This window comes from Musca autumnalis, unplaced genomic scaffold, assembly GCF_047663935.1.
Source record: "Musca autumnalis isolate F117 unplaced genomic scaffold, ASM4766393v1 scaffold_5, whole genome shotgun sequence".
In the NCBI taxonomy this organism is placed as follows: domain Eukaryota; kingdom Metazoa; phylum Arthropoda; class Insecta; order Diptera; family Muscidae; genus Musca; species Musca autumnalis.
The window spans coordinates 122,548,685-122,576,180 of record NW_027412088.1 but is presented as its reverse complement, the minus strand read 5'-3'; the positions used below and the strand labels follow the sequence as shown (position 1 = coordinate 122,576,180).

The 27,496-nt window shown below is 36.0% G+C and overlaps 1 protein-coding gene across 5 annotated transcripts in view; it reads left to right on the top strand.

The window, feature by feature from the left end:
* Nucleotides 1–27,496, top strand: part of sbb (scribbler) — a 704,451-nt gene that overhangs the window by 441,037 nt on the left and 235,918 nt on the right. For all 5 annotated transcript variants that reach the window (XM_073991708.1, XM_073991709.1, XM_073991706.1 and 2 more), the window contains one exon: nt 8,119–9,004. In XM_073991708.1, coding sequence (XP_073847809.1) covers nt 8,119–9,004 — 886 coding nt within the window. The remainder of the gene's footprint in view (nt 1–8,118; nt 9,005–27,496) is intronic.

Genomic DNA, 27,496 nt, shown 5'->3' with positions numbered 1-27,496 from the left:
ACAAAAGGAAATTTTGCTTATTTTTGAATATTCAGGCGAATATAGTTGAAATCATGTGCAAAACTCACGATAATATAAGAATCTATTATTCTCGTGAAACACATACGCCACCCAAAACCAAGGACTGATAGAAAAAAATTACGTCTAAACCACCATAAATTTTTTTTGAAATTGGTCACCGAGTCCTCTATGACTTTCCAAAAAATCATAAGGTTAAAGCTTCTCATGCCCGTGTAACACATCCCAAGCCATCTGCTTATTTACGTAACCAATAATCTAGTTCAAGTTTGACCTTGATGTACATTGGAGAGTTTTGGATGTCTAAGCAGGAAAATCAGTATACCACCATGTTTCCGTCCTTTCTGTGCTTCTAGTGACATGTATTTACAAATGACGTCCCTCCAAACATTTGGAAGTTAAATATATCTTCTCTTAGCAAATGCGTCTTCTAAAAGTGTCTGAAAAAGTGTAAAAAGCGACTGTTGTCATTTTTCAAAAACAATTTAATTGAAGCATGCTCATTATCTCATTCTAACTTATTTTTTTAAACCTTGTGTAGAATCCCTTGCTTACCTTACTTTAGATCAAAAAAGGGATTGTTTACATTTATTTATTTTGCACATAGTTGAACATATAAAGGCCATTAATCTATCTTAGTATAACATGGAACGGTGGTGCAATGGAAAGCATGCTCGGCTGGCATTCTGCATACCCGGGTTCTAATCCCGGGCCAGGCGACATCAGTTTTGAAAGTGGTAAAATTAATGTTGACAATTCAACTGAGTATGTATATTATTCTACAGTTTTGTAGAACTGTTTTTGTGTATAAATACAGACAGGTAGATTTATTTCAATGCATTTGTGCGTGCTAACAATCTATTTTTAAACATAAATAATGTAACAATAAATAATGTAAACATAAATAATGTAACAAAATACTTGAGTTAAGATAAAAAGTGACGATCGTAAAATATGTATGTTTCTCATCACCCGCAACGCAGTGTGTGCGTGGGGTACATTTATGTATGTAGGCACAGCGTGCATTAGTAAATGTATTTGTATGTGTGTTAATTTTAGATTTAGTTATGGGTAGAATATTCGAATAAATTTGAGTTTCTTTAGAGACGTCGACGAACAAACATCTAACTCAGCGTTTCATTTCGGTTTTCCTTAGATTTTCTGGCTGCACTTAGTGATGAGGCAAGGAGTCAACCTCATCATTTGTCGACGCCAAAGTGATAGTTCACGTAGTGTAAAAAAATACTGCGGTGATAGATGACGTGATAGACTCGCGAGTTCAAAAAGGGAATTTGTGTAGTTTATTCGTTTTAGTGTAGTGACGTGTTGCCTCGCATTTTTAAAAAAGAAAAGTGCTGTAGTCTATCCGTAATTTAGTAGCGAGATAAGCGCGTAGTAAAAAGTTACTACGTTAAATTTATCCGTTATTTTAACTAACGCAATAGGCGCGTAGTAAAAAGTGACTACGTTAGGTTTTTGGATGTTAGTTAGGTGAAAGGCCAACAGTCGAAAAAGGCAGTGTTGCGTCGATCACTAGTAAAGAATCGCGTAGTGAAAAAGTTTCTATGTTAGGATTCTAAAATTTATAAAAACCAAGTGTGAAAATAAAGTGGCAAAAAATATAGCTTCCGAAAATGCATTTCGAAGAATTCATCCAACATCAAAGGATGTTGTGCGAGTATATTGTGTCGTTATATTTAGAAATGAGCAAAATTGCTCAGAACAGTGTAGCCAAGGGGACAAGGGAAAAGTTGTTTAAAATTGTTAGTTCCTTCACGGAAGCAAGAAGGGATTTTTTAGACAATGATAGGGAGCTCCGCGATATGGGAAAATTCCCATATGAAATGCATAGCATATTCGACTCAGGTGTGCGGTATGCAATAAAAAAGTTCGACTTCTTAAATCGTCAAGTAAGGATAGATTTTGAGATCGAATCAAAAAAGGATTCGTTAGATACACGAATTCTTTCTATATATAAATATATAGCTGAGATGGACAGCTTAAGTCCATTGGAACAGTATAAGAAAAGATACATACTGCTCCATACTACTACATTGAAAGGCTGTTTAATAAGAAATTTTGAGTATATTTTAAATGATAAGAAATGAGTCTCCAAAGGTAGAAGACATCAAAGAAAGATACAATACTGAATCGTCAATATTGATGGAATATTTGAGGGAGTTTCCTAAAAAGGGAGATGAAGTATCTTCATGCCGAAGCCAATCGTGAGTTCGTTGCTGCTTTAAGTGCTATTGAAGAATTACGTGCCACTCGTACACGTATTGATGGCTTTAATAGTTACATTCGAGAATTGGAATCTACAAATGCTGCATTGAATGGCCGAAATTGTTATTTGGAAAAATTGCTGGCCAATGAACGTAGACGTCATGCTTCTGATATTGCCAAAGTGGAAGCTGAATTACAACGGTGCCATGATGAAATGACACAACAGCGGCAAGAGTATCAAGATTTAATGGATAATAATAATTCATTGGATTTCGTAGTGGCTGCCAATGGTGGCGAAGAAGGTATTAGCCGAATCCACAGAGAGAAGGATGACATGGAGATTTCTAAGCGATGTTCCTTGGTGAATCAAGGAAGATGAGATTTGATGTGGGCTTTCAAATCAGCTAACTGACATCAAAGTCTAACAAGTTTCCCTCCTCGATTATGTTTTGCCTTTTCGGTGGGTGGAATTCTGATTAATCTCTCTTCTTGGGCTTTCAATTGCTTAACCAGATATTCCCTGATGGACACACGTGCTCTAAAACAGCTGGTGTTTAAAACAGGTGTGAGTTCGGAACAGTTGTTATATTTTGGGGATCAATAGGTGGACGTATCGATAAATGAAACGATAACACCACACTGCACTGGGAGAGCCTTTGCTGCACCTGTCCCCCCCCCCCCCCCCAAGTGCCTATTGTCTGGTCCAAACACTTAGAGTTCTAGGTCAAATTATGTGAAGTTTTTCAACGCATGTCTAGAAATTATCATGAAATTGTGAAGACCCTCGCCAAAATCTCAGATGTTACACCCCTTTTGACATCTTTCTTTTCGGTGGAAGATAACCGTAGTGTTTCCACACATTTTGACATACAAAATGAGATATCCATGGTTTGTCTTACCTTAATTTTTCTTTTTCGGTGCTCTATATCTAGACCACATATGAGAGAATGCATACGTGTCATTATGTTTACCAAGAGTATTTCCGCGAAAAGATTTCCCAATATTTTTAGCATATTTATTCCTGGTCTTCTTTGGATAAGAAGATCGGAAGATGTATTAACCAAACATATCGAATAATTTCCTCAAAATTAATATCTAACAACGTATTAATTAATCTTGTTGTTCTATTAAATTAATTTTAAGCCAAAAATATATTTACTAGGCGATGCAAATGTTGACTTCGCGCACATCATTACTCCGCATAAGCTCTAAACCGACACCCATATTGCCAGCTTTAGAATAATAAAATTACCTTACCTTTAACCGGTAGGTATGGACTTTTCCTGGAAATTCTTTATTTTTTATTCATCCATTATTTCGATCATCTTTGATGATCATCCTCAGGGATTGACTTTAAAAAATAAACGAAAACATTTGTTATATATAAATTTAAAAAACTAGAAAACACAATAATTACATTGATATTTGATATTTTTGTTTCAAAAACAACGAATTCTTCTTCCACTCTTCTCCAAGTGCAAATATCAACTAATATTTGTGGTGTTTCTCTATGAGGCTTCGGTATATACATATGTGCACAGTGTTCTGTATCTGTCTTATAGTTTAATCATTTTTCCACAGAGACATTTACAATGTGCAACATTTCTTGTAGTTGGTCTCCTGCGCTAAAATCTCCACCTCCTTAAAATTGGGCGTATGCCCAGTTAATGCACAATGCGCAGCTAGAGCTGTTTTTTGCTCCAAAGATCTACTTCTTGCCTTTGATCAGACTTATGACCACTTATCCTAGTTTTTAACATTGTCTTGGTAGTTCCCACATAAAACTTTTGGCATGTGTTTGAATTGTCACCATTGCACTTGACAAGTGCAAGGAATCTGGTATAATACCCAACTTCATTTTTAACACAACAAAGAATACATGTAACATATTCAAAACTAACAACACATACTAGGACAACATTTGGTTTGGTTTGGTTTTAGGACGCGCAGCTACCGTTGTTGGCAGCTACTTCACTCGGAGACCTTGTGGTCCATTGTGATCATCCTTAAAGAAACTGTGTGTTGTGGTTTGACTATATGTGATGATGATAGATGCTGGACTATTGCGGATTTGTTTGTGAAGTTGAGTGTGTAGGTGATGCTGTGATGATGGATGTAAGTTTATAGATTGTTGCTGAGGTTGTGATGGTGGATGTAAGTTTATAATCAAGTTGTTGTGTGTGGTGACTGGTCTATACTGCAGTGATGTGCGGTGGTTGGTCTATTATAGAGATGTTTATGTATTGTTGTTGAGGTTGTGATGATGATAGACGCTAGGTGACGGTTTATAATAAAGATGAGACGGTGATTGGTATGTAGCAGATTTGTTGATGTAGAGTGGTTTAGCGGGGTGGATGTGATGATGATGGATGCTGATTTATAAGATGGGTGTTGAAAGTGGTAACTGGTCTATTCTAAAGTAATATACGGTGGTTGGTCTATTGCAGTGTTAATCACCACTGGGCTCGCGAGCCGTGTTTGTGTGAACACACACAATCACAATTGTGGTGAGTTTGAACGTTACTCTCACCACCGATCATATTATTTCATCAACGCCAGCCAAGATCATCCATATACGTTAACGTATGTGAGAATAACAATCAGTCGTCGTTGAGCAGCCGACAAGTAAACATGTGTGTGGATATACACATAATTTTAGTAGGGACACTGAACAAAACCGCACACACCCGCCAAATGTTTACTGGTCACAGGTCTAGCAACCACTAAATGTTGATACAAATTTTCTTGTGATTCTCTCACTACATTACTCTCTTTTTTATTTTGAGCATCAATGATCAACGCACACGATGTTTATCTAGAGAGGGATAGATAATCACGTGTGTGTGCCCAACACAAACGGAGCGGTTGCATTTGTAGTTGTTGGTGAACGATTGGTCCAAAATTCTCTCTTCCAACTACAAAAACGACGTTCCCCTTGTTCAGCGTTATAGCAGAGGGAGAAGATTGTATTCAAACGATAGGTAACAGAGAGCAACAGAAGAATGTTAGAATTAATTTAGTAACACTAATACTGTATTGGATACAGTGGGACAAACGACAAAATTGCGAAAAGAAAATAAAAATCTTCTAATACTTAATTCGGGGAAGGGGGAAAGACGGTGGCGATGTTAAAAAACGAATATGAAGGAAAAATTAAGGAAATTATGGACATGTGTACGTACAGGCGAGCTAGGAAGGACCCTACATCAGGACTACAGAAAAAATGCAATAAACTAGTATTAAAGCTTTTTGGAACCAAATTACTACAGGACTACAGAAAAAATGCAATAAACTAGTATTAAAGCTTTTTGGAACCAAATTAATTAATGAGTCAGAAAAGAATAAATTAAAAAACAAAACTGCAGTACCGCCCAACAAAAAAAAAAAAAAAAACAAATAGATGGACTTCCAAAAATCCACAAGGAAGGCACTCCGCTCCGACCAATTTGTTCATTTATAAACTCGCTCAATTATGAATTATCAAAGTATGGCAAGCATATTAAAAGCCCTGACGAAAGATTCGCTATATAATATAAAGGACGCAATTGATTTCAAAACAAGAATTGCAAATCAACAAATTGAAGATGACGAATTACTGGTATCATTCGATGTAATATCACTATTCCCAAGTGTACCTGACAATCTAGCAATAAACATAATAAAATAAAAGTGGACAATTATCAAGGATTATACAAATATCCCTATTAACTTACTTATAGGCATTCTTACAGTTTGTATTAAGGACTCGCGATATTTTATATACAATGATAAGATATATGAGCAACAAAAAGGAATGTCCATGGGATCACCGATTTCGCCCACAATTGCCGATATCGTCATGTAAAAATTACTTGACGAAAACATGAGCAAATTGACTGTCAAACCACGACTACTAACCAAATATGTTGACGACTTTTTTTGCATAATAAAGAAAGACGAAATCTACAATACACTCAAGATAGGTATAGGTAAAATCGATTTCGTTTAATCGATTATTAACCGTAAAATTTCCAAAAGTCGTAGTCGACTATTGACTTTGCGAAAACCGGATAATCGATTATTCTTAGTCGACTTTCGGAAGACGGACTCAACTATCATTTGTAGTCAACCATTAGTCGTAGTCTATTATTATTCTTAGTCGGCTATCAATCGTGGTCGAATATTAATCGAAATTGACTATTGGGTGTGCTAAAACAGCATAAACGTACTTTTTTATACATATGTATAACCATCACGGATCGCATTAACGAAAATGGTCGATTATATTCGAATATAATCGGTTTTCGGCGGTTAACGATTAATCGAAAGTCGACTTTTAGAACACTCTCAAATAATCGACTAACCGAAAATCGAGTTTTAAGTTTTTCACGAAAACCGAATAATCGAAAAACCGATTATTGCAATTCACTGCCTATCCCTAACTCAAGATATTAAACGAATATAATAGACAACTACGTTTCACTATGGAATGCGAATCCAATAAACAACTTCCATATCTTGACTCTATTATATGTAGACAAGGTAACAATATATTGCTTGATTGGTACCGAAAACCTACTGCGTCAGGCAGGACAATCAATTTCCATTCAAAACATCCCAGACACATAAAAATCAACACAGCTACGAATTTTATTCGAAGAATTTCCATCATAAAAAGCTGAAAATCGTCCGAAAAATGCTTAAGATGAACGATTTTCCTAATAAAACCATCGAAGAACTAATAAAATATGCAAAAAACAACAAAAATGGCAACACGGGGACTGAGAAAAGTGAGAAAATATACAAAAAATCGACCTATGTTCCTGGTTTTTCTGAACGCTTTTCAAATTCAAACCTTTATGACAAAGAAAAATATCAAATAGCTCTAAAAAGCAACAATACTAATGGCAGCTTCTTTAGCCGTACCAAGTCAAAAACACCTGAAGACAAAAAATCAAACCTTGTGTACCAAATCAAGTGCAATGGCGACAATTCAAACACACAAAAGGTTTATGTTGAAACTACTAAGACAAAGCTCAAAACTAGGATAAGTGGTCACAACTCTGATCAAAAGGCAAAAAGTAGACTTTGGAGCAAAAAACAGGTCTAGCTACGCATTGTGCATTAACTGGGCATACGTCCAATTTTAAGGAGGTGAAGACTTTAGCACAGGATGCCAACTACAAGAGAAGATATATGTTAGAAATGTTGCACATTGTAAATGTCCCTGTGGAAAACAGAGTAAACTATAAGACAGGTACAGAACACTGCACTGAAATACCGAAGCCTCATAGAGAAACACCACAAATATTAGTTGATATTTGCACTTGGAGAAGAGTGGAAGAACAATTTGTTGTTTTTGAAACAAAAATATCAAAAATCAATGCAATTATTGTGTTTTCTAGTTCTTTGTTCAAATTTATATTAACAAATGTTTTTGTTTATTTTTTAAAGTCAATCCCTGAGGATGATCATCAAAGATGATCGAAATATTGGATGAATAAAATAATAAAATAAAAACAAGAAAAACAATTTTTTTTTTAATTTTTAGTATGACTCTCACAGCCGATATGTCTGATGAGCTCCAAAACTAAGAGCGAAACTAGTCACATAAATTGGTGGTTGTGTGGGTTCGAATCGTCGGCTTTCCTTTTTCACTTGCATAAATAATCTGTCATTAAGCTCAACTCTAAAACGAGAAAATTAATAAAAATCAAAAAGATCTTCGCCCCCTGACCGTCAAATTTTCAAAAATTTGTTTCTGTATATGTATAGTATTTAAGATTTTATATTTCTCTATTTATTAATAATTTGCATTTGACGGAGTCTTATTCAACCATAATTTGTTTAATATTGTGACGAATAACAAATTATATATTTGGTCTGTACTTACAGATAATGCAGGAGTATTACGTTTTGGACAGGCAGAATCCAACGAACGCGATTCAATCTTGGTGACTGTGGAAAATGAAGAAACATTAAACCAAATTCAGCAAGACGGTTCTACGAGGGAACCGTGCAAAGAGAGTACACAGCAAGTGCAAAAAAGCGAGTTATTGTGCGAAAACAAGGAATCATTAGCAAATTCCAATAGTCAGGAAAATAACCAATCTTCTAAATCTCCTATTACTGGGAAACAGAAGAAAGTTAGAAAATCGCCTGGTCCACCCGGTCCTAGTGAGTTCGATGTTGATGGATTCAATACATGTAATATTCCATCGAGGGAAGAGGTACAGAGCCCTGCATACAGCGACATATCTGATGATTCTACCCCTGTTAATGAACTGCAAATTTTACAGAAACCTGTTCCTCAGAAAAACACTGACAGTGCAAAGAAATCCCCTGATACGGTGCTTTCGTCGGGATCAGTTTGTACTTCCAATGTTCAAACTTCAGTACAATCGTCACTGAGCGGATATGGTGTTTATCAATTTTACCAGCAACAGCAATTTCTGGGACAACCCTCAATTGAACAGCAATCAAACAAAAACTGTTTAATGGGAAATGCTGCCCAACAATCAATTACTGTGTCCTGTACGTCGCAGCAAATGCCTAAAAATATTGATGTCAACAGAAAAGATCCACCTCTAGATCTAATGACGAAACCTGTTGTTTCAACAATGCCGGATTCTAGCCCATCTCCACATGATTCCAATAAAGACTCCAGCCAAGTTCAGAATTCTACTATACCCAACCAGGTGGCAAACAGCTTACCTGTAGGATCCAGTGCAATAAATTCATCTGGCCCTTCTAAGTCCGTTTCTCATTTTTATGCATTTAAGTAAGTAAAATATGTTATTATTTATTTTCACAAATCGACTCGTTTTCCTTGGGAGTTGATAGTTGTTTATCATATACACACGCAGAGAAAAAATATTTTTCGCTTTTGTTGGAACAAAAATATATGTTTTGGTTCCAAAAATGTATTTGTTTTGTTCAAACATTCTAATCCAAATCCAAAAATACCATATTTTGTTCCAAACATAGAAAACAAAAACAACTTTCGAATTTCCGCAATATTGTTAAAATCGTTAACAATACCGATTGTAGGAACTATCATAATCTAATTTTGTTTACAAAAAGTATTGTCAATACAGAAAACCAGCCCAGAAATTTTTGATTTAAGTGCATATACTTCTCATATACACTTTTCGCATAACTTGGATATAAATGTGGTGTATAATATTGCAATCATTGATGAACACAATACATGGTTTGCTGCATTGGCTGACAACAAAGACAAACAAAAAGCCACAAGAACCCACCACAACATAAGGAATAATTAAACACCATAACAAACATGAAAAGGAAAGAAGAATGAAACAAAACAGAAACAAATAAAAACAAGAGTCTCACAAGTACATACACACAAAAACAAAGGTAAAGGCAGCATGTCATACAAACACACTACAACTCACCAAAATTGTTTTTTCAACACGGCATCGAATAGCGAGAGAAGAGAAACAAATTTTCGAAGAAAAGAGAGAAATATTGTTCAGTTGACACAAACTATTTTTGGATTTACAATACTACATGAGGAATCCAACAATAGTTAACAATACATATTTTGCTCTTGGAATATTGTTGGATCAAACATATTTTTTTCTCTGCGTGCAGCTAAGAGAAATATTTTAAGATGTTATGTCTGCTTTCTTTCGAATATTTGCGTGAACAAATTCACAAATATGTTTTCCTTTCACATAATTACATAAAAGAAACCCCGCTTTAAAAAAATTAAATTGACTTCACCAAAAATTATTGAAAACTATTAATGATTAATATTTATTATTGTCTTTTTAGGACGAAGGCCATTATTAATGAAAGTTTTTAATTAATTAATTGGATTAATCGAGCTAACATGGCCTAAGGAGTTTTGTATTGAAAAATGAATTCTAGCGAAATACCACACACTCAACCATTACGCTACCATCGTTTCGCCTGGTGGTTTAAGCCAGGCTCATCAGGCGTATTTGAATGCTAATGGCTAGACTAGTTTTGTTGATATGATACATTGGCATCATGTCGACTAGTTTGTTGATATGATACATTGGCAGTGGCTTAGAACGCTGAGATCTCGACAACATTGTCTGTTTGTTGGAGAGGACCCAGGTTCAAACCTCAGCCAGGGCAGCCGGGCTCTGCTGTGAAGATTTTTATTTATTATTGTCTTTTTAGGACGAAGGCCATTATTAATGAAAGTTTTTAATTAATTAATTGGATTAATCGAGCTAACATGGTCGAGATCTCAGCGTTCTAAGCCACTGCCAATGTATCATATCAACAAACTAGTCGACATGATATCCAAAACTTCAAAAACTGAAGGCATTACAATTCATGAAGGAAACCCCCCTTCGATTGTATATGTGTATGTATTGAGAAAATGATTCCTAGACAAGACACTAGGGTGACTTGATAAAGAAAAAGACTTCAATAAATACTTCATAATTACAAATTTGTAAAAATGTTTGTATAAATAGAAGTTATCAAAATCAGCCTTTGTCTTCTAGCCATTAGCATTCAAATACGCCTGATGAGCCTGGCTTAAACCACCAGGCGAAACGATCGTAGCGTAATGGTTGAGTGTGTGGCATTTCGCTAGAATTCATTTTTCAATACAAAACTCCTTAGGCCATGTTAGCTCGATTAATCCAATTAATTAATTAATGATTAATTTAGCGTTTAAAATTAATTTGTCACTAAAACTTACCAATTTCACAAGTGTAAAATTTTTCTTAAATTTCTCATTGCAACTATCGTTTTAATTTAACCGTTTTGTTTTTGTAACGACAAACATTACAGAATTCCACAACAACCGATTCAATTAAGTTGGAATGTATTACATAGCAGGGATGCCAGATTATAGCACCATATTCAAGCACACTCCGAACAGAAGAAAAAGATAGTTGCTTAGTGACTTGAGGATCTAAAAACTCCTTACTCCATCGTTTCATAAACCCTAATGCACCCTTGGTTTTATTTACCATTAAAGATGTATGCTGACGAAAATGTAATCGTATATCCAACAATATCCCCAAATCGTGGAAAGATTCTACAGATTCTAGCTCCTTGTTGTCAAAGTAATATTTCGCGTGGAAAGAACGTAGGCTAAAAAATTAAATATGTTTGCATTTGCGTCTGCTTAATTCCATTAAATTTACGTTGCGCCATTTGTTAAAACAATCTAAGTCAGATCCGAGCAATTTTTGCTCCGTTGGATCATTGAAAGAACCAAACAAATTTTACGTTTGAATATTTTGTTGTTGGCAAATCATTAATAAATATGTTGAAAAGACCAAGATGACTTCCATGGGATTCAGATAGCATTGTTAAATTGTACTTTTTGTGCTCTTCCTGATAAATAAGGATTTAAGCCATTTTAAATGGCAGTTACAAAAACCCATTTTATCTAGTTTTACAAGTAGTAAATCATGATTCACTTTATCAAACGCCTTGCAGAAATCCGTGTGAATAGTGTCTGATTGCATAAAACCTAATTTACAACTGTTGTCAATTCTAGAAAATTTGTGACGGTTCAGCGTGATTTCCTAAAACAATGTTGACAATTGGATAATATCGAGTATACTTGGAATGGCAATGTTCGTAAGAACTGTCTAAAACAATTTTATACCCTACACCACTATGCACAGTGGATCCACTTGTTTGGAGAAAGTGGCGAAAAATATTTTCAGTGTAAATATCAAGCCAATGCGCCGGTTACAGCTTTGTGCGGCTGCAAAGATTGTTTTAAGAAATCACGAGCGTTACATTCTCCCCCTTTCCCCTCTGGAGGGGGTATACGGAAAGAATTGTTTTATGCTGTTAATACAAAATGACATGAACAAAAGTCCCGATTATCTTATGATTCAAAAATAGGCTTGGGGAAACAAAACACACTAGGTGGCAGCTTATAGTAATACTGGATACTCTTAAACCCATGACCTACTTTGGAAACTTATTCCGGAGGTAATCACTGGTGGGCATCATGACTAAAACCTTAGGTCGAATTGGCATTACAAAATACACTAAGAAAATATACAGCATACTGGAATACCACAACACGCTAAAACACTATTTAAAAAAAAGCTTTTACCTCCTGTTTCAAAATCCACTATAATATTTTTACGGAATTAGGGTTTGAACTTAATCCCGTGTAGACGTTGTTTTATTCCCCAGTACGATTTGTACCAAATAAACAGGGTTCGTTTTGGATTACGATTCTACAATGCTTTATTGACGTTATTCACTTCAGGTATTCACACAAGCCTTTACTTCTCTACTAGCACACAGCAAACTCTCCAGTAAGCACAAAGCTTTACTCTATTCAGGTTACTTCTTTACTCTTTAGATTACACTTACGGTTTATAGCTCGCGTTTAAGATCAAAACTAAACTCCCAGCTTTTCCTCTTCCGTATTTATATGTGCCCGCTGCTACATAGACTGTTCTAGTCTCCTTGATCTACAACTAATAATGGGGCTGTTCGTCCCGAATAGGCACAGTTCCCGCTCAGTGTGATGGGTCTGGGAAAAACTTCCTCCCGCTTAAGCTTGTTCGTCCTGGCTGCGAACAATTCCCGTTCCGTTGTGGCGGTAACCACTTTTGATGCAGGCTCTTTATCCCTGGCTTTGGATGTTTGCTCATCTGGATAACACACTGGACGTTGTGCTCTCTCAATATGACTGTGGGGGAATCTTTTAAATTCCCGTTGGGGACTTAATTTAATTTCTTCTTTTATCTTGGTCTCACTTCTTCCAAGTACCATCCGCCCTTCATTGGAAAGGTCTTTCTTCCGGCCGCGTTTCGACATTTCCAGTGGACGTCTGCTGGATGTACACCTTCGCTTTTTCTTACTCTTTGCGGGATCTCGCCACTTTTCTACCGACCCATTACCGGCACCTTCCACCTTTAGCGCACGGACATTTACGGCGATTTCGTCAGATTCTGTGCTAGAGCCGTACCGGTTTTTCTTCTCATCGTATCCCACATTTATCGGTATTTCGAAATTAGATGTCAAAGGCAATCATAAAGTCCGCACCAATTATCACTTCGTCCACTATATCGGCCACTACGAACTCAAAACATTTCGATTTGTCGCCCATGCTTATTCTTTGGTAGACCTTTCCATGCACTGGTGTAGTCTCGCCTGTGGCTGTACGCAATTTGACTCCAATTAGCGGCAGTACTTTTCCTTTTACCAAATCCGGTCTAATTATGGACTTCGATGCACCAGTGTCCAACGTCAGGGTACGCATTACACCATTAATGAAGCCTATAACCGTTAAGTTGTGACTTTCTTGCTGAACAATCGCTATGGAGATTGTGGGGCCATCGTCGACTGAAGCCACTTCATGCCCGGCTGGACTAGCTCGATTTAAAGCTACTTCATTAGATGCATGTTGGATCACCTCATTACGACTGTTTGATGGCGGTGGCGTAGGTGATGGGGAACGTTTGCAGTTTGGTGTATCGACCTTCTTCGTTTCGCATCGTGGCTCATTACCTGGCTTCCTGTTCAACAATTGGACATCGCTTTCGGAAGGTGAAGCGGATCTGGCCCTTCTTCGTTCTGCCCTGCATTCCCGGGCGATGTGTCCTACTTTTTGGCAGTTATAGCATGTGCTCCTCTTCCTTCTGTTTTCTTGTTTTACCTCGTATATAATCTGCCTTAGGGCTCCCTTCACCAGGTCGACAGCGGTCTGCGGATTGTTGTCCTCAATTTCTAGCCTCCGCACGTTGAAGACTGGAGGTTTAGCAATTTTCCTCGCGGTTTCTTGGGCCAATGCAAACGACACGGTTTCTTCAATATTCCCATCGGTGCCGCATATGTCGCATATTTTATCTCAGGGTCCCGTATACCATTGATAAAAGACTCAATCTTCATTCATTGAATGACGTAGTTCCATCGAACACAGGAGGTTTGATTTGCACAGTGTTATCTATAACTCTCGTGGGAAATCAATGGAGGATTTCCAATTCGGATATTTTCTTCTCGACGTCCAGAAATTTCTTGTCGTAAGCCAAAAATTGTTCATCATAAGCCAAACATTTCTGATCAACGGACTGAACTTTATTATCTTCCACTCGCTTTTCAATAACTTGTGTAACATTCTCAAGCTTCTCCTTAATTATTCTGGAATTTTCATCTAATTTGTCGTCGAATTTGGAAAATTGTTCGTCTATGCTCTCCTTTAATTCCATTTTGAGAGTTTTAGAATTTTCTTCTAAATTATCGGCAAATTTTTCCTCCATGCTCTTAGCGATTTCTCTCGCTTCTTTAGAATTTTCTTCCAATTTATCGTCAAACTTGGTAAATTTCTCCTCCAAGCACTTTGTAATTTCCTTCGCTTCTTTGGAATTTTCTTCTAATTTATTGTCAAATTTGGTAAATTTGTCCTACATGCACTTTGCAATTTCCTTCGCTTCTTTGGAATTTTCTTCTAATTTATTGTCAAATTTGGCAAATTTAACGTCAAATTTGGCAAATTTCTCCGCCATGCTTTGGGCAATTTCCTCCTTCAAACTTTTGGTATTTTCATCTAGTTTCCTTGAGTTCTCGTTCATTGTGCCATTAAATTGCAGCACTATCAATGCCAGCATTGCCTTGACATCACCTCTATCCGCAGCTGCCTGTAAGCCTTCTTCCGGAATGTCGAACTCCTATGCATCGATGTTCATATTGCGTTTCTCGAACTCGTCCAAAAGTCGTTTTTGCAGCTCAGCCTTATTTCCGGTAGTCGGCAACTCAAACTTGCGAAGCTCCATTTTCAAGTCTTCCACTCGTAGATCCTTGTACTTCATTGTACGATCTTGGTAATCCCGCTTCTGACACCAATTGTTACGGAATTAGGGTTTGAACTTAATCCCGTGTAGACGTTGTTTTATTACCCAGTACGATTTGTACCAAATAAAACAGGGTTCGTTTTGGATTACGATTCTACAATGCTTTATTGACGTTATTCACTTCAGTTATTCACCCAAGCCTTTATTTCTCTACTAGCACACAGCAAACTCTCCAGTAAGCACAAAGCTTTACTCTATTCAGGTTACTTCTTTACTCTTTAGATTACACTTACGGTTTATAGCTCGCGTTTATGATCAAAACTAAACTCCCAGCTTTTCCTCTTCCGTATTTATATGTGCCCGCTGCTACATAGACTGTTCTAGTCTCCTTGATCTAGGAGCTTCTACAATGTTCAGGCGAAATGCAGGAAAATGCAAAAAACAGACCGTTGAGTGTTTACAACTAGTAATGGGGCTGTTCAAGTAAATAAGGGAGAGGAGAAGGGGTTACAATGCAGAAGCGTACTCGAATAGTTAAAGTAAATAGAAAGAAAGGGTACAACAACAATAACTAAGTAAACAATGTAAATCAAGACTAAACGATAATTTCATAATTGCAGTAATATTTGTTGTTGCAGAAATAAATGAGAGAGAGAAAACTGAAGACGTACAATGACAAGATCAAAGCGACAAAGAAAAGTAGTGATAACAATTCTTATAGAGTAATTGTTGTTGTAAATTTGTTTTCAATGAACCAAAAGCTTAATAAGAATTTACGTTACAATTTAAATTGATTAATTAATAGAAATTCGTCTAAATTAACTTAAATCTATCAGTTACTTTCGTAACAATATTTTGCAATACGTATTAGTTTCGCGATTTTTTGAATACATTTACTTGCACTTAACATATATGTTGTACTCACAACAAAAAATAGAAGTCAAATGTTCCGATTTTTGGAGCTAATCTTAAGAATATCGCGTCAGAATGAAGCAAAAGCTAATATATTTTTTATAAAGGTCCATGTCATAGCTGTCAGCGTTGCCAGATGTTGTACCAACATTTTGACATTAATTTTTTTATTTTTGGCCAATGGGTGGATCCACTGTGCTATGTGGGGAGGGTATTATACGTTGGTTTTGGCCAAAAAGTTTGTAACACATCGAAATAATGGTCGTAGACCCATACATATATATACCAAAATGAATATCTCGACGAGCTGAGTCGATCTGGCCTTTTGTGTCCGTCCGTCTGTCCATCTAAACCTTGTAATCTCGTTACAGGTCGCAATTTTAATCCGTTCGTCACCAAATTTTGGATGTTGATGAAGGTCCCGGAGGGGAAGAAGTCGGATAATATTCAGGTGTCGAAGCGAATATCTCCGCTTCTATATGGTGTATATCAAAAGCAAAACCTTTGCAACGATATAACGTATGCTGTCGTAGATGGTCAAACAACGAAGACATCGCAATAGCCGCTAATAGAACCCAAATTTTCATTTTTGCGATTTTAATAATAATGACGAATATCACAGCTTTGGTTGGGGACCTTTTAAAAACAAAGTCTGACAATGAAAGTAGAAAATCCCAAATTTACAATGATGTAAAGCAGGTTGGCGTATGTGGCCAAATAAAGGAGATATCGTAATAGTCGGTTATACATCCCATTTCCATATTATTTTAATCCATTTTTTGTAATCACGCTCCAGGTCGCAATTTTGATCGGATCGTCACGAAATTTTGGGGGTTAATGGGGGTCCTACAGAGGAAAAAGCTATTGATTTTGGTGATGGTCGCATAATATTCAGTAGTGCGATTCTGCAATTTTTTTAAATAACGAACCGACATCGGTAATTAACAAAAATATTTGGTTGATTTAACGATTGTGCTATTCTGTAACTTTATGTTACCGATTGTAGAAGTCGTTAACTCATACCGACGAATATCAATGTGAAGAAAAATGTCAATTATTATATTTTAATATTAATTAAAATATATTTTGAAGCTGAAAACATTATTTCGTCGCGAATACAAAACATAAAGCATTTAAGAAGGAAACAATTCAGATTTTTGAAGGAATGTGGCTCAAATGTTTGTCTTTTCGATGACTACGGATGCCAGTAAAGAAGCATTTCTTAAGATGTTTTTATTGTGTGTGTGATTTAAAAGAAATAAAAGTGATAAAATCATCATTAATCTTTTTTAAAAGCGCAGTTGTATTTTTTAATTAAAAGTTGGGGTCATATTTTGGGTTGTGGCGCTCTGTATGGAAATTCAGAACAGTGTAAAAAGAGCTAGCTTCGCCATATGATGATTGAGCTTTGATTTTTGACATGACCTAAACCCCTTTCAGTGATCGTGGATCCACGTTACCGTCATTTGAGTTTATATATTCACATATTCAATTCACGCCCACATTAAATGAAATTTCTCATAGCGGAGAGTATAAAAAGTTCGAAAATCCAAGCTTATACGCCATTTTTAGTATTCTGACTGTTAGTGATGCTGAGTTTAAATCTATAAGATTATCACAGAACAAAGTAGGTTATAGTAATACTATTCACGTGTTGGCCTCAATGCTAAATTAAAGCCAACGAAAGCCTTGTAGAAATATAGTGTTAAGGACATTGGTATAGGTCATACATAGCAGTACCACACTTGAGTTCTTTTGAAGCAGTAGCTAACGTTTTTCCTCTTTAATAAGTAAAACAAAGGTTGGCGCAGTCTTCATACGTAGGGTAGCATGGGGCAGCTTCGCGACTGTTGCGCCTTCGCTAGCGCCGATTTAATTGATGCTACTTAAAGGTGGTCCAAGGGAGAGTGATGAGTTAATCGAAGATCTACAATTTCTCTTTGATGATCTTTATGCAGCTTCAATGAAATCGGCGCTAGCGAAGGCGCAACAGTCGCGAAACTGCCCCATGTTATTCTACACAGTTAACACTTATGTAAATGCATTAAGAAGATTTTTCGCAATAAGGCGGAATTTACATTGTGTACCCTTATCCTTATTAACATATCATATGCTCATACAAAAACTCCGTTGTTAAAAGAAATCAGTGAAATATTGTAATATTGTACTGCCGTACATTTTTAGGACCGGATTTAAATGGGGTTATTATGAATGTTTCCTTCCATAAAGCTGACAAATACCCAAAATGTAACGATTTATTATAAAGTAATGAAATTGGAAGAACGAGATTATTGGCACAATACTTAAGAATATTTGAAGGTATACCATCCGGTACAGGATTAAATGTGCTTTTTACAGCTTTTACTTTACTTTTTTTACTTTACTAATTGCCATAACATTGATTTGGCACAATTTTTTGAATCTTATATGGGTACTCGCAGAAAAATATATGTTAGAAATATATTTGGATCCAAGCAAATATTTGTTTGGGACTGATTGCAAACAAATATATGTTTGGATCCAAACAAATATATGTTTGCAACATTTTGTAACATACCTCAATTTAATATGTATGGGTGGTGAGGATTGTGGTCAACGAGATTAACAACAGGGCTCTCGCAGCTGTGGAATGCTGGTTTATAATAAAGAGCTGTCTGCATTGTTCCGATTTCGTTACGATGTCGGTACGATTGGTTTGCTGGGCTGTTATTTCCTACATTTTCATTGGTGTCATCGTCTCACCATCACATTGACAATGTATCAACTAACCACAACACAACCCCCACCATCGTCTCACGATAACATTGAGACTTTATCAATAAACCACACACACAACAACTACCGCTGTCACAACAATTGTTGTTAGTTAACTGACAAACCGACAAAAAAACAAATTTCGTATAGTCAAATACTTCGCAACTACTAATTTGTAATTTCTTTAATATATAGGCAACATCTAATATCTCAACCTAGCGCTGATATACTCAACATGTATGTACGTACCTATGATTCATATTGTTCTGCTATGCTTACGATAACAACTACAGTGAAAATCTTTAGAAGAAACGGTATGTTACAATATTACAAAATAAAATACTTAATAAATAAAAAGCAGCAAAATTTGTCTCTGCTTTGTTTGGTGGTGTGTGGTGGTTGTTAGTCAATAAAAACAAAAACTCGCCAATATTGTTTTTTTAATCTCTCAGAAAAATCATTATTTTTTTCTTTATGAAAGACGATATTATATTTGGGACTTCTTGCAAACAAATATATGTTTGCTGCAAAATATGTTTGGGACATATGTTAGAGAGGAAATTTGTTTCTGCGTGTAGTTACAAGTTTTATCATATATGTACTTTATTCGAATAGGTTGTTGCGACGTAATCTGCAAAAATATTACTGTTAGTAAGGTCGTGGTCAGCCTCTATCGATCCAAATTTCATACATTTTGGAAAATTACAAGATCTACGTTTTGAATTTTTATAATGGTAAAATCTTTAAGGGTCCCACCGTGGTGCAATGGTATGCACACCCGCCTTGCACGCTGAAAGTCGTGGGTTCGATTCCCCGGCCAGTCAACATCAAAATTTTCAACGGTGGAAAAGTACGCCTCAGTAATGTTGGCGACATTTCCTGAGTATTTCAGCCATGTAAAACTTCTCTACAAAGTGGTGTCTTACGACACGCCGTTCGGACTCGGCGACAAACAGTAGGTCCCATATCATTGAGCTAATATGAATCGGGGTGCACTCATTGATATGAGAGAAGTCTCCCTTGTCCCGTATGGGATGTTTGTGGAACAATTATATATATATATATATATATATATATATATATATATATATATATACATATATTTATATATATATATATATATATATATATATATATATATATATATATATATATATATATATAAATCTTTTAAGATTACTCTGCAGTTTATTCTTCATATTTATAATATACTGAGATCTTGTAATACAATAATTTGAAAAGTCTACGGAGATACTCTTGTTAGGGACACTCACCAACTCTCTAAAGTATAACCACCACGGATCCACAATCCCTTGTCAACTCGGTTTGCCAGCAACAAATTCCCGGTCACAGCAATTGAAACTTTCCGTCCCTGGCTGGAGCAAACTACCATAGGCCTTACGCAAAGCTAACAATTCACCTTTACTAGGCGACGGGGTAAGGAAAACACAATTCGTCTAAACTCTACGTTCCACCTGCCCACTGGTGACAGCTTACCCATGAGACAGCGAACGACATAGCTCTTGCTTAGTATCTCCAATTTGAGAAAGCGTGGGACTTGCCTGGTTGGTTCTTTGGTTGAAATCAAATCACTTGCTCCTCGGGTAATTAATATTTACTCCGAATAAACAACAATTGACTTCCTCAATTGGATAGTATTTATTTCCAAACAAACGAACACATTTACTCGTAGAGTAATTTATTTTCAAACATTTATTTCGTATAAAATCGAATTTTACTTCATGTTTTTAGGGAACGACACAATACCAGATCTTAATCAGGCAATTGTAGACGACCTGAAACAATTACGGGATTTTGTTAAGGGCACAGAGTTCCTTAAATAAAATACAGTAGAGACCCTTCTTCAAAAAAACCTCGCCCCTCTTTTCAACCTAACCTAAACTTAACCTATTTCATGTTGGCTAAATATTTACAACTCTTTCTTAGAGTAATTCACTTCTGTTTCGAGTGATGTTCTAATTATAATGTAGTTCTACTTTAATGCCATCGATATTTGCGAGAGCAAGTTCAATATTTTCCCTTGCTTTATTACTAGACAACGGAATTTTATGCAACCCCTATTTTTGGTCCGATTCATGTCAAATTTTGGGACTAGGCATATTTTTGGCTTCTGATTAAATTGCTATCGAAACATATGACATATGCAAAATTATGCAATATGCATAAATTTTTGCATATGCAAAATTATGCAACAAATATTTCGATAATCGGTACAAAAATGTTTGTATGTACAATTTTTCTGTTTCAAATTCTTTTCAGACAAGTCAATAAAACAGAGACCAAAACCGACAAATTTTAGGTGGAAAGTTGTTTACCCCCAAGGAAGACTTAGTACCTAATTTCAGCCATTTCTGAGGGATATTGAGGCCACAACTATAAAAATACCGGAAATCGAGAGGTATCGTTGTATGGGGGCTATATGAAGACGTGGACCTATACCGACAAATTTCAGATGGATTGTTTTATACCCTCAAAGAAGACTTATTACCAAATTTCAGCCATTTCGGGGTGATAATGAGGCCACAACCTTCAAAATACCGAAAATCGGGGAGTACCGTTCTATGGGGGCGGGGCTATATGAAGACGTGGACATATACCGACAAATTCCAACTGGAAGGTTTTATACCCCCAACGAAGACTTAGTACCTAACTTCAGCCATTTCGGAGGGATAGTGAGGCCACAACCATTAAAATACCGGAAACCGGGAGGTTCCGTCGTATGGGGGCTATATGAAGACGTGGACCTATAGCGACAAATTTCAGGTCGAAAGTTTTATACCCGAAAATCGGGTGGTACCGTACTATGAGGGTTATATGAAAACGTGGACCTGTACGCACAAAATTCAGGAGGAAGGTTGTATACTCCCAACAAAGTCTTAATACCAATTTTCAGACATTTCGGTGGGATACTTTGGCCACATGTCCTTGAATATGGTTTTGCATATGCTCATTTTATGCAAATATGTCAAAATATTCAAGATATGCAAAAATTTCTGGGCCTAGTTCGTTTTAGTTTGTGATAAAACGAGTTTCTGTCTAATCAGACTTTCCCTACGACCATCCTAACCATATATGCATTTGCATAGGATTTCGGTGTCTATTTATTAGTCTTTCTCTCTGTTATGTTATTTCTACAACAATATACATGTAATAATAGTACATATTAAAGTAGCAAGAGAGAAAGAGAATAAAAAATGGGTGATAATGAGTAACAACGTTTATGCTAGATATGTTCAGTGTACGCTACAGTGATACCAATGTAGCGTTTCTCACATAAACAGTCCATTTTCTTGAATTTTTTGTATAATTAATTTTTCTTATCTTTTAATTTAATTAGTAGTTTGGATTTCCAGAGGCCAAAGGAAGTGTTTTTGGAACAGATTTTGAAATAGAAAAAATTTACAAATTTGATTATCAAAACTTCTGTTTGAAAGAATTATAGACCAATCAATCAAAGAAAGTAATGAATTCAATTTGTTATAATCGGTCTGTGCAATGCAATATCGATGTTTGATGTTAGACATGTTAGGATGAAGCAAGGAGGATTGTAATAAGTTCTATTGGGAGATGAAAACTGTCTTCAGGTCGAGTTAACGTGTCGCATAAAGAAAGTGTAAGTAGAAGATTCCCACTACTATTAAATAATCTTTTCAACTGTGACAATCCAAAATTAGACATTGACTCTGTAAACTCGTTGCAGGAAGATGTTAATGTCAAATGTATTAATTTGCTTGTATCCGATGTTGTATCCCATTTAATTGATGGTATATTAAAGTCGCCAATCGCAATTAACGTATCGACTGGTTTTGACGATTGAGAAGCGGATCTAATGGCAGCCGTATGTTTTAAATAAACATCCATATCAGAACGGGATGGAACATAAGAGCGTGAATAAAAATGAATACGAATTTTCACAGCTACAAACTCAATATGGTTATCGGAATGTACAATTTCTTCAGACAAGAAATCTGAAGATACTGCTTAAGAACTACCCCACCAGCTTCTATAGAATTACTAGCTGAACCCGGTGCGCTTCGCTACCCCGAATATGGAGACCAATTTTCGTCACGCATTCCAACTTTCATTAAAATCGAGTATATATAGCGAGCTTGGTGCATCAAACACATACATGAAATCGGACGAAAATGAAATTGGACATACATAGCGTGTTTAATGCATGAAATCGACCGAAAATATATATGGGAGCTATATCAAAATCTGAACCGATTTCAATATAATTTGGCAAATTTATTTCTAGACCAAATTCCTTCGCACAATCAAAATTTGGAGACATTATCTGTTACCATTCTATAGATATTTCGTAAGAAATCTATTTTCTTTGAGGTACCTCAGACTCTGATGCTATATCTCCGGATGAACGCGGAATTTCAGAATTTTTATAGCCTATGTTACTTTCAGGCCATGTAGTGGTATACTCTGAAATTTTGAGGAGGATCGGTTCAGCGGGGTATGAGTCCATAAACTCCAAACAAACAAACGTACAAATATTTTTCTTCTTTATATATGTGTATAGATCTATGCGATCACATCTGCAAATACTGTACTTTTGACATAAAATTTCTGAATTGTAAATTTTGCACTGTAGCCATGTTTCAGTGAAAACAATAATATGCTGTTTAAAATCAAAATAAGGAAGTAAGGAAATCGATTTGAAATTTAAACCTATAACATTTTGGTAGACAATATTTGCGGTGGGCGTGCCGGGTTGGGCCATAACGGGCGAGGGTATAATGATTTTAGCATAGACCTCTGCACCCAGAAAAATTGCGACCGCGCGTGATTTAAACAAATTGGGATCTGCCAACTGCAAGCCGGTAAAGGAATCGCAGATCGATGGCGGTATAGACAAAGCAGGTGTTCGAACACAAGACAATCTAGCCGCTGAGAAGAGTCGTAACGTGACATCATCATGATATCGCAGTAACGGAGTCCATCAACAGACGACGTGGGCCAATTTAAGTGAGCGACCAGAGTTTCACTAATGCGACTAACACCGGAACACGGATCAATTAGCGCGCGAACCAACATGTTGCCGTTTCGAAAACAGAGACGGACAAAAGCGGTAGGTGCCAGAGTAACCAGACGGGTAATGGGGAGTGGTGGAATGGCTCTGGTCACTGGCGCTTCCAGCAATGGGAGTTAAACAAGGTTGTCGTAGATGGTCAAACAACGAAGATATCGCAATAGCCGCTAATAGAACACAACTTTTCATTTTTGCGATTTTAATAATAATGACGAATATCAAAGCTTTGGTTGGGGACCATCGAAAAGGAAAGTCTGACTATGAAAGTAGAAAATCCCATCTTTAAAATGGTGTAAAGCAGGTTGGTGAAGGTGGCCAAATAACGGAGATATCGCTATAGTCGGTAATACATCCCATTTTTTAATTTTTTGTAATCGCGCTACACGTCGCAATTTTGATTGCGATTTTAATAATAATGACGAATATCAAAGCTTTGGTTGGGGACCATCGAAAAGGAAAGTCTGACTATGAAAGTAGAAAATCCCATCTTTAAAATGATGTAAAGCAGGTTGGTGAAGGTGGCCAAATAACGGAGATATCGCTATAGTCGGTAATACATCCCATTTTTTTAATTTTTTGTAATCGCGCTACACGTCGCAATTTTGATTGGATCGTCACGAAATTTTGGGAAAAAACTTATTTCAAAGCACGGGCGTAGTCAGGATCAAATCCCGAAAAACCCTAAAACCGGAAGGGCCGTTCTACTGAGACTATATATAACATGGACCAGTGCACGTTTCTAGAGGAAAGTTTAGTAGCCCCAAAGAAGACTAAATATGTATTAAATTACAAACATTTCTTCAATAATTTTTTCGTTCAAAAAAAAAAAAAATAAATAAATAAAATAAATCTATAAAACAGCAAATAAATCATTTTTTACTGTTACACATACAGTGGCGGCCATATAATTAAGAACGACATCGTATTAAAAAGTATTTGACTTGCTAAGTTCCAAATATTTGAATATTTACATGGAACAAAATTTGTAAATAAAGTACACGGTAAGTACTTTCAAATAAAGCCATAACCTGTTTTAATTCTCCCTCGTTTATACAAAAGAAACCACGATTTATTAAAATAGTCATAAATCGACCTGGCCACATAATTAAGAACGATATAAGTAAAGGTTACTTTAAGGTAATTTTCAATGAAAATTTTTCATACACAATATGTGAATATATCGTTATGTATTTTAGAAATCGGTTACTATGATTAATTTTTAGTATCAAATGTCCTTCAATGGTACATATTATTGAGTCTACGTTTGATAATTAGGGCATACCTAAGGTTTTCCAAAATTTGCCCATAATTTGACGAACTTATTTTATTTTTGGGATCTAAAGCCACAGTTTTGGCTTTCTCTCATTCCCTCGACGACGCTCTGAACGATACCCTGTGATTGTCGTTCCATAATCGGCGCTTATTTACCCTTAAATTGGCTTTTATCCCACTTGTTTGAGTCCTTTACGAGGGAATTATCTGGGAAATAGTTTCGTATGAGCCATTTCCACCTTATAAATCGGTAGGGTTGTTGTCTGCAGGTAGTAGACAGGAAATGAAACATTTTAATAAATCATGGTTTCTTTCGTATAAACGAGGGGGAATTAAAACATATTTTGGCTTTATTTGAAAGTGCTTACCGTGTACTTTATTTACAAATTTTGTTCCATGTAAATATTCAAATATTTGGAACTTAGCAAGTCAACTACTACTATTTAATACGATGTCGTTCTTAATTATATGGCCGCCACTGTATAGTGTTCTCGTCAGTGTTCGAAATTTCGAACACCATTTTCCGGGAAAACAAAAAATTGGAATTTTTGAGTAGATTTTTGACATCAGTGGGCCCTATTACCATAAAAAGTATATTTATTAATAAATAAAAAAAATTGTCTCGGGACGAAATGGGTAATGGTAAAATGGTATGGTAAAATTGATCATCCACAAAAATTGAGATAGGGCACTAAAGTTTTGGAAAGACCGAACTAGCTATTATTTGGTATTTAGGATGATCAAATCTGTACCAAAAATTATGGACATAGGTTAGCCCCATATAACGCTACCTCCCGATTTCAGTTATATTCAAGATTTTATCTACATATATGTATATTTGCTTTAGTTTTGAATGTTGGGTTTGGGTATGTGGAAGTTACTACCTAAATTTTCGGCCTAAATTGGCTAAAATTTGGCATTCTAAGTTCTAGGTGGTCAAAATTGCGAACATAGGTCCACGTTTTAGTATGGCATTTTTATACTCTCAGCCTTTAGGCCAGCGTCGCCCAACAGAATACCATCAAACTGAAGCAAGTGTTTATGTATAGGTGAAAAAACAACAACCACATTATGTTTATCAGTCGTGTTTTGCTCATGTACACTGTGAATGAGGGAGAATGACAAAAGCAAAACAACTCAGTGGGCGCCCGCAGTATACAGATGGGCGACCCTGCTTTAGGCTAATGAGGTTATATACACTTTCATAGATTATTTTAATTATTTTAGACCCCAATTATGTTTGGATGAAATCTGTTTCAGACAATTTGGAGTCGTGGTGGCGAGGAGGTGGCTATCCTTCCCTCTGGCTGGCTGGACGCACAATAACTCTCGAACGGATCAACCGATTCGGTCCACATTTGGCCTTCGTAATATTTTGTTCAAACTTAGTTTAAGTTCGAAGATGAGCCAAATCGGTCCACTCCTTCAGGTACCTCCCACATAAACATTCAAAACTTTTCGCTAAAATGGCTCGCACGACAACTCTGGTCCATACTTTGCATATCTCAATATTTCTACGAGACATAAATCGCCCAAACATACTTTAAAGAATTCCATCTATGCGCTCTTGAATAAAACTGTTTTTAATGATTAAATCAAAATATCTATTTAAAACTGGCACAACACATTTTGATACCACAAATAATTAAGAGGAGGACCGATATGGCCCTCTTCGAACTTGAACTAAGTTTGGACCTATATAATAAAAACGTCTATACCAAATTATAAAGCTCTATCTTAAAAATTTGAATTTGTATCTTGCCTTCGACAGACTGACTGACATGACTATATCGACTCAGAATTTTATCCTGATCAAAAATATGTATACTTTATAGGGTTGCAAATAAGTACTCCAATGCATTACAGACGGAAAAACCAACTTAATATACCTTCCATACAAAGGTGGAGGGTATAAAATATATATCTCATATATTTTTTAATCGAATTCATTGGGTTTTCCAATTTTCGAAAGCTAACTTAAAAATAATAAATTAAATATTATAACATAAGAAATAAATTACACTGTTTGGCTTTTTCTAAGCAGCCTAGAGCACGAGTAAAAGCATTTTCCCTTTTTAAATGCGTTTTTTACACTTCAACCACTATAACATAACCATTTGTTAATCGCTTTTAAAAAAATATAGCTTATTCGAATATTAGTCGACCATTTGCCGTAATAAAATAAAAAATAGTACATCAGAACATCTGCAATTTTTATATAATTAATAATTAAATTTGTCATTCCGTTTGTAACACATCGAAATATTCGTCGGTGGCCCTATAAAGTGTATATATTATTGATCAGCATAAAATTATGTCGATTTAACCATGTCCGTCCGTCCGTCTGTCTGTTGAAATCAAGATACAGCTCGCAATTTTAAAGATAGAGAGTCAATATTTGGTACAGAAGTTTTTATTACTTGCAGGATGGTTGGTATTGAAAATGGGATATATCGGTCCACGTTTTGATATAGCCCCATAGAACGGTACC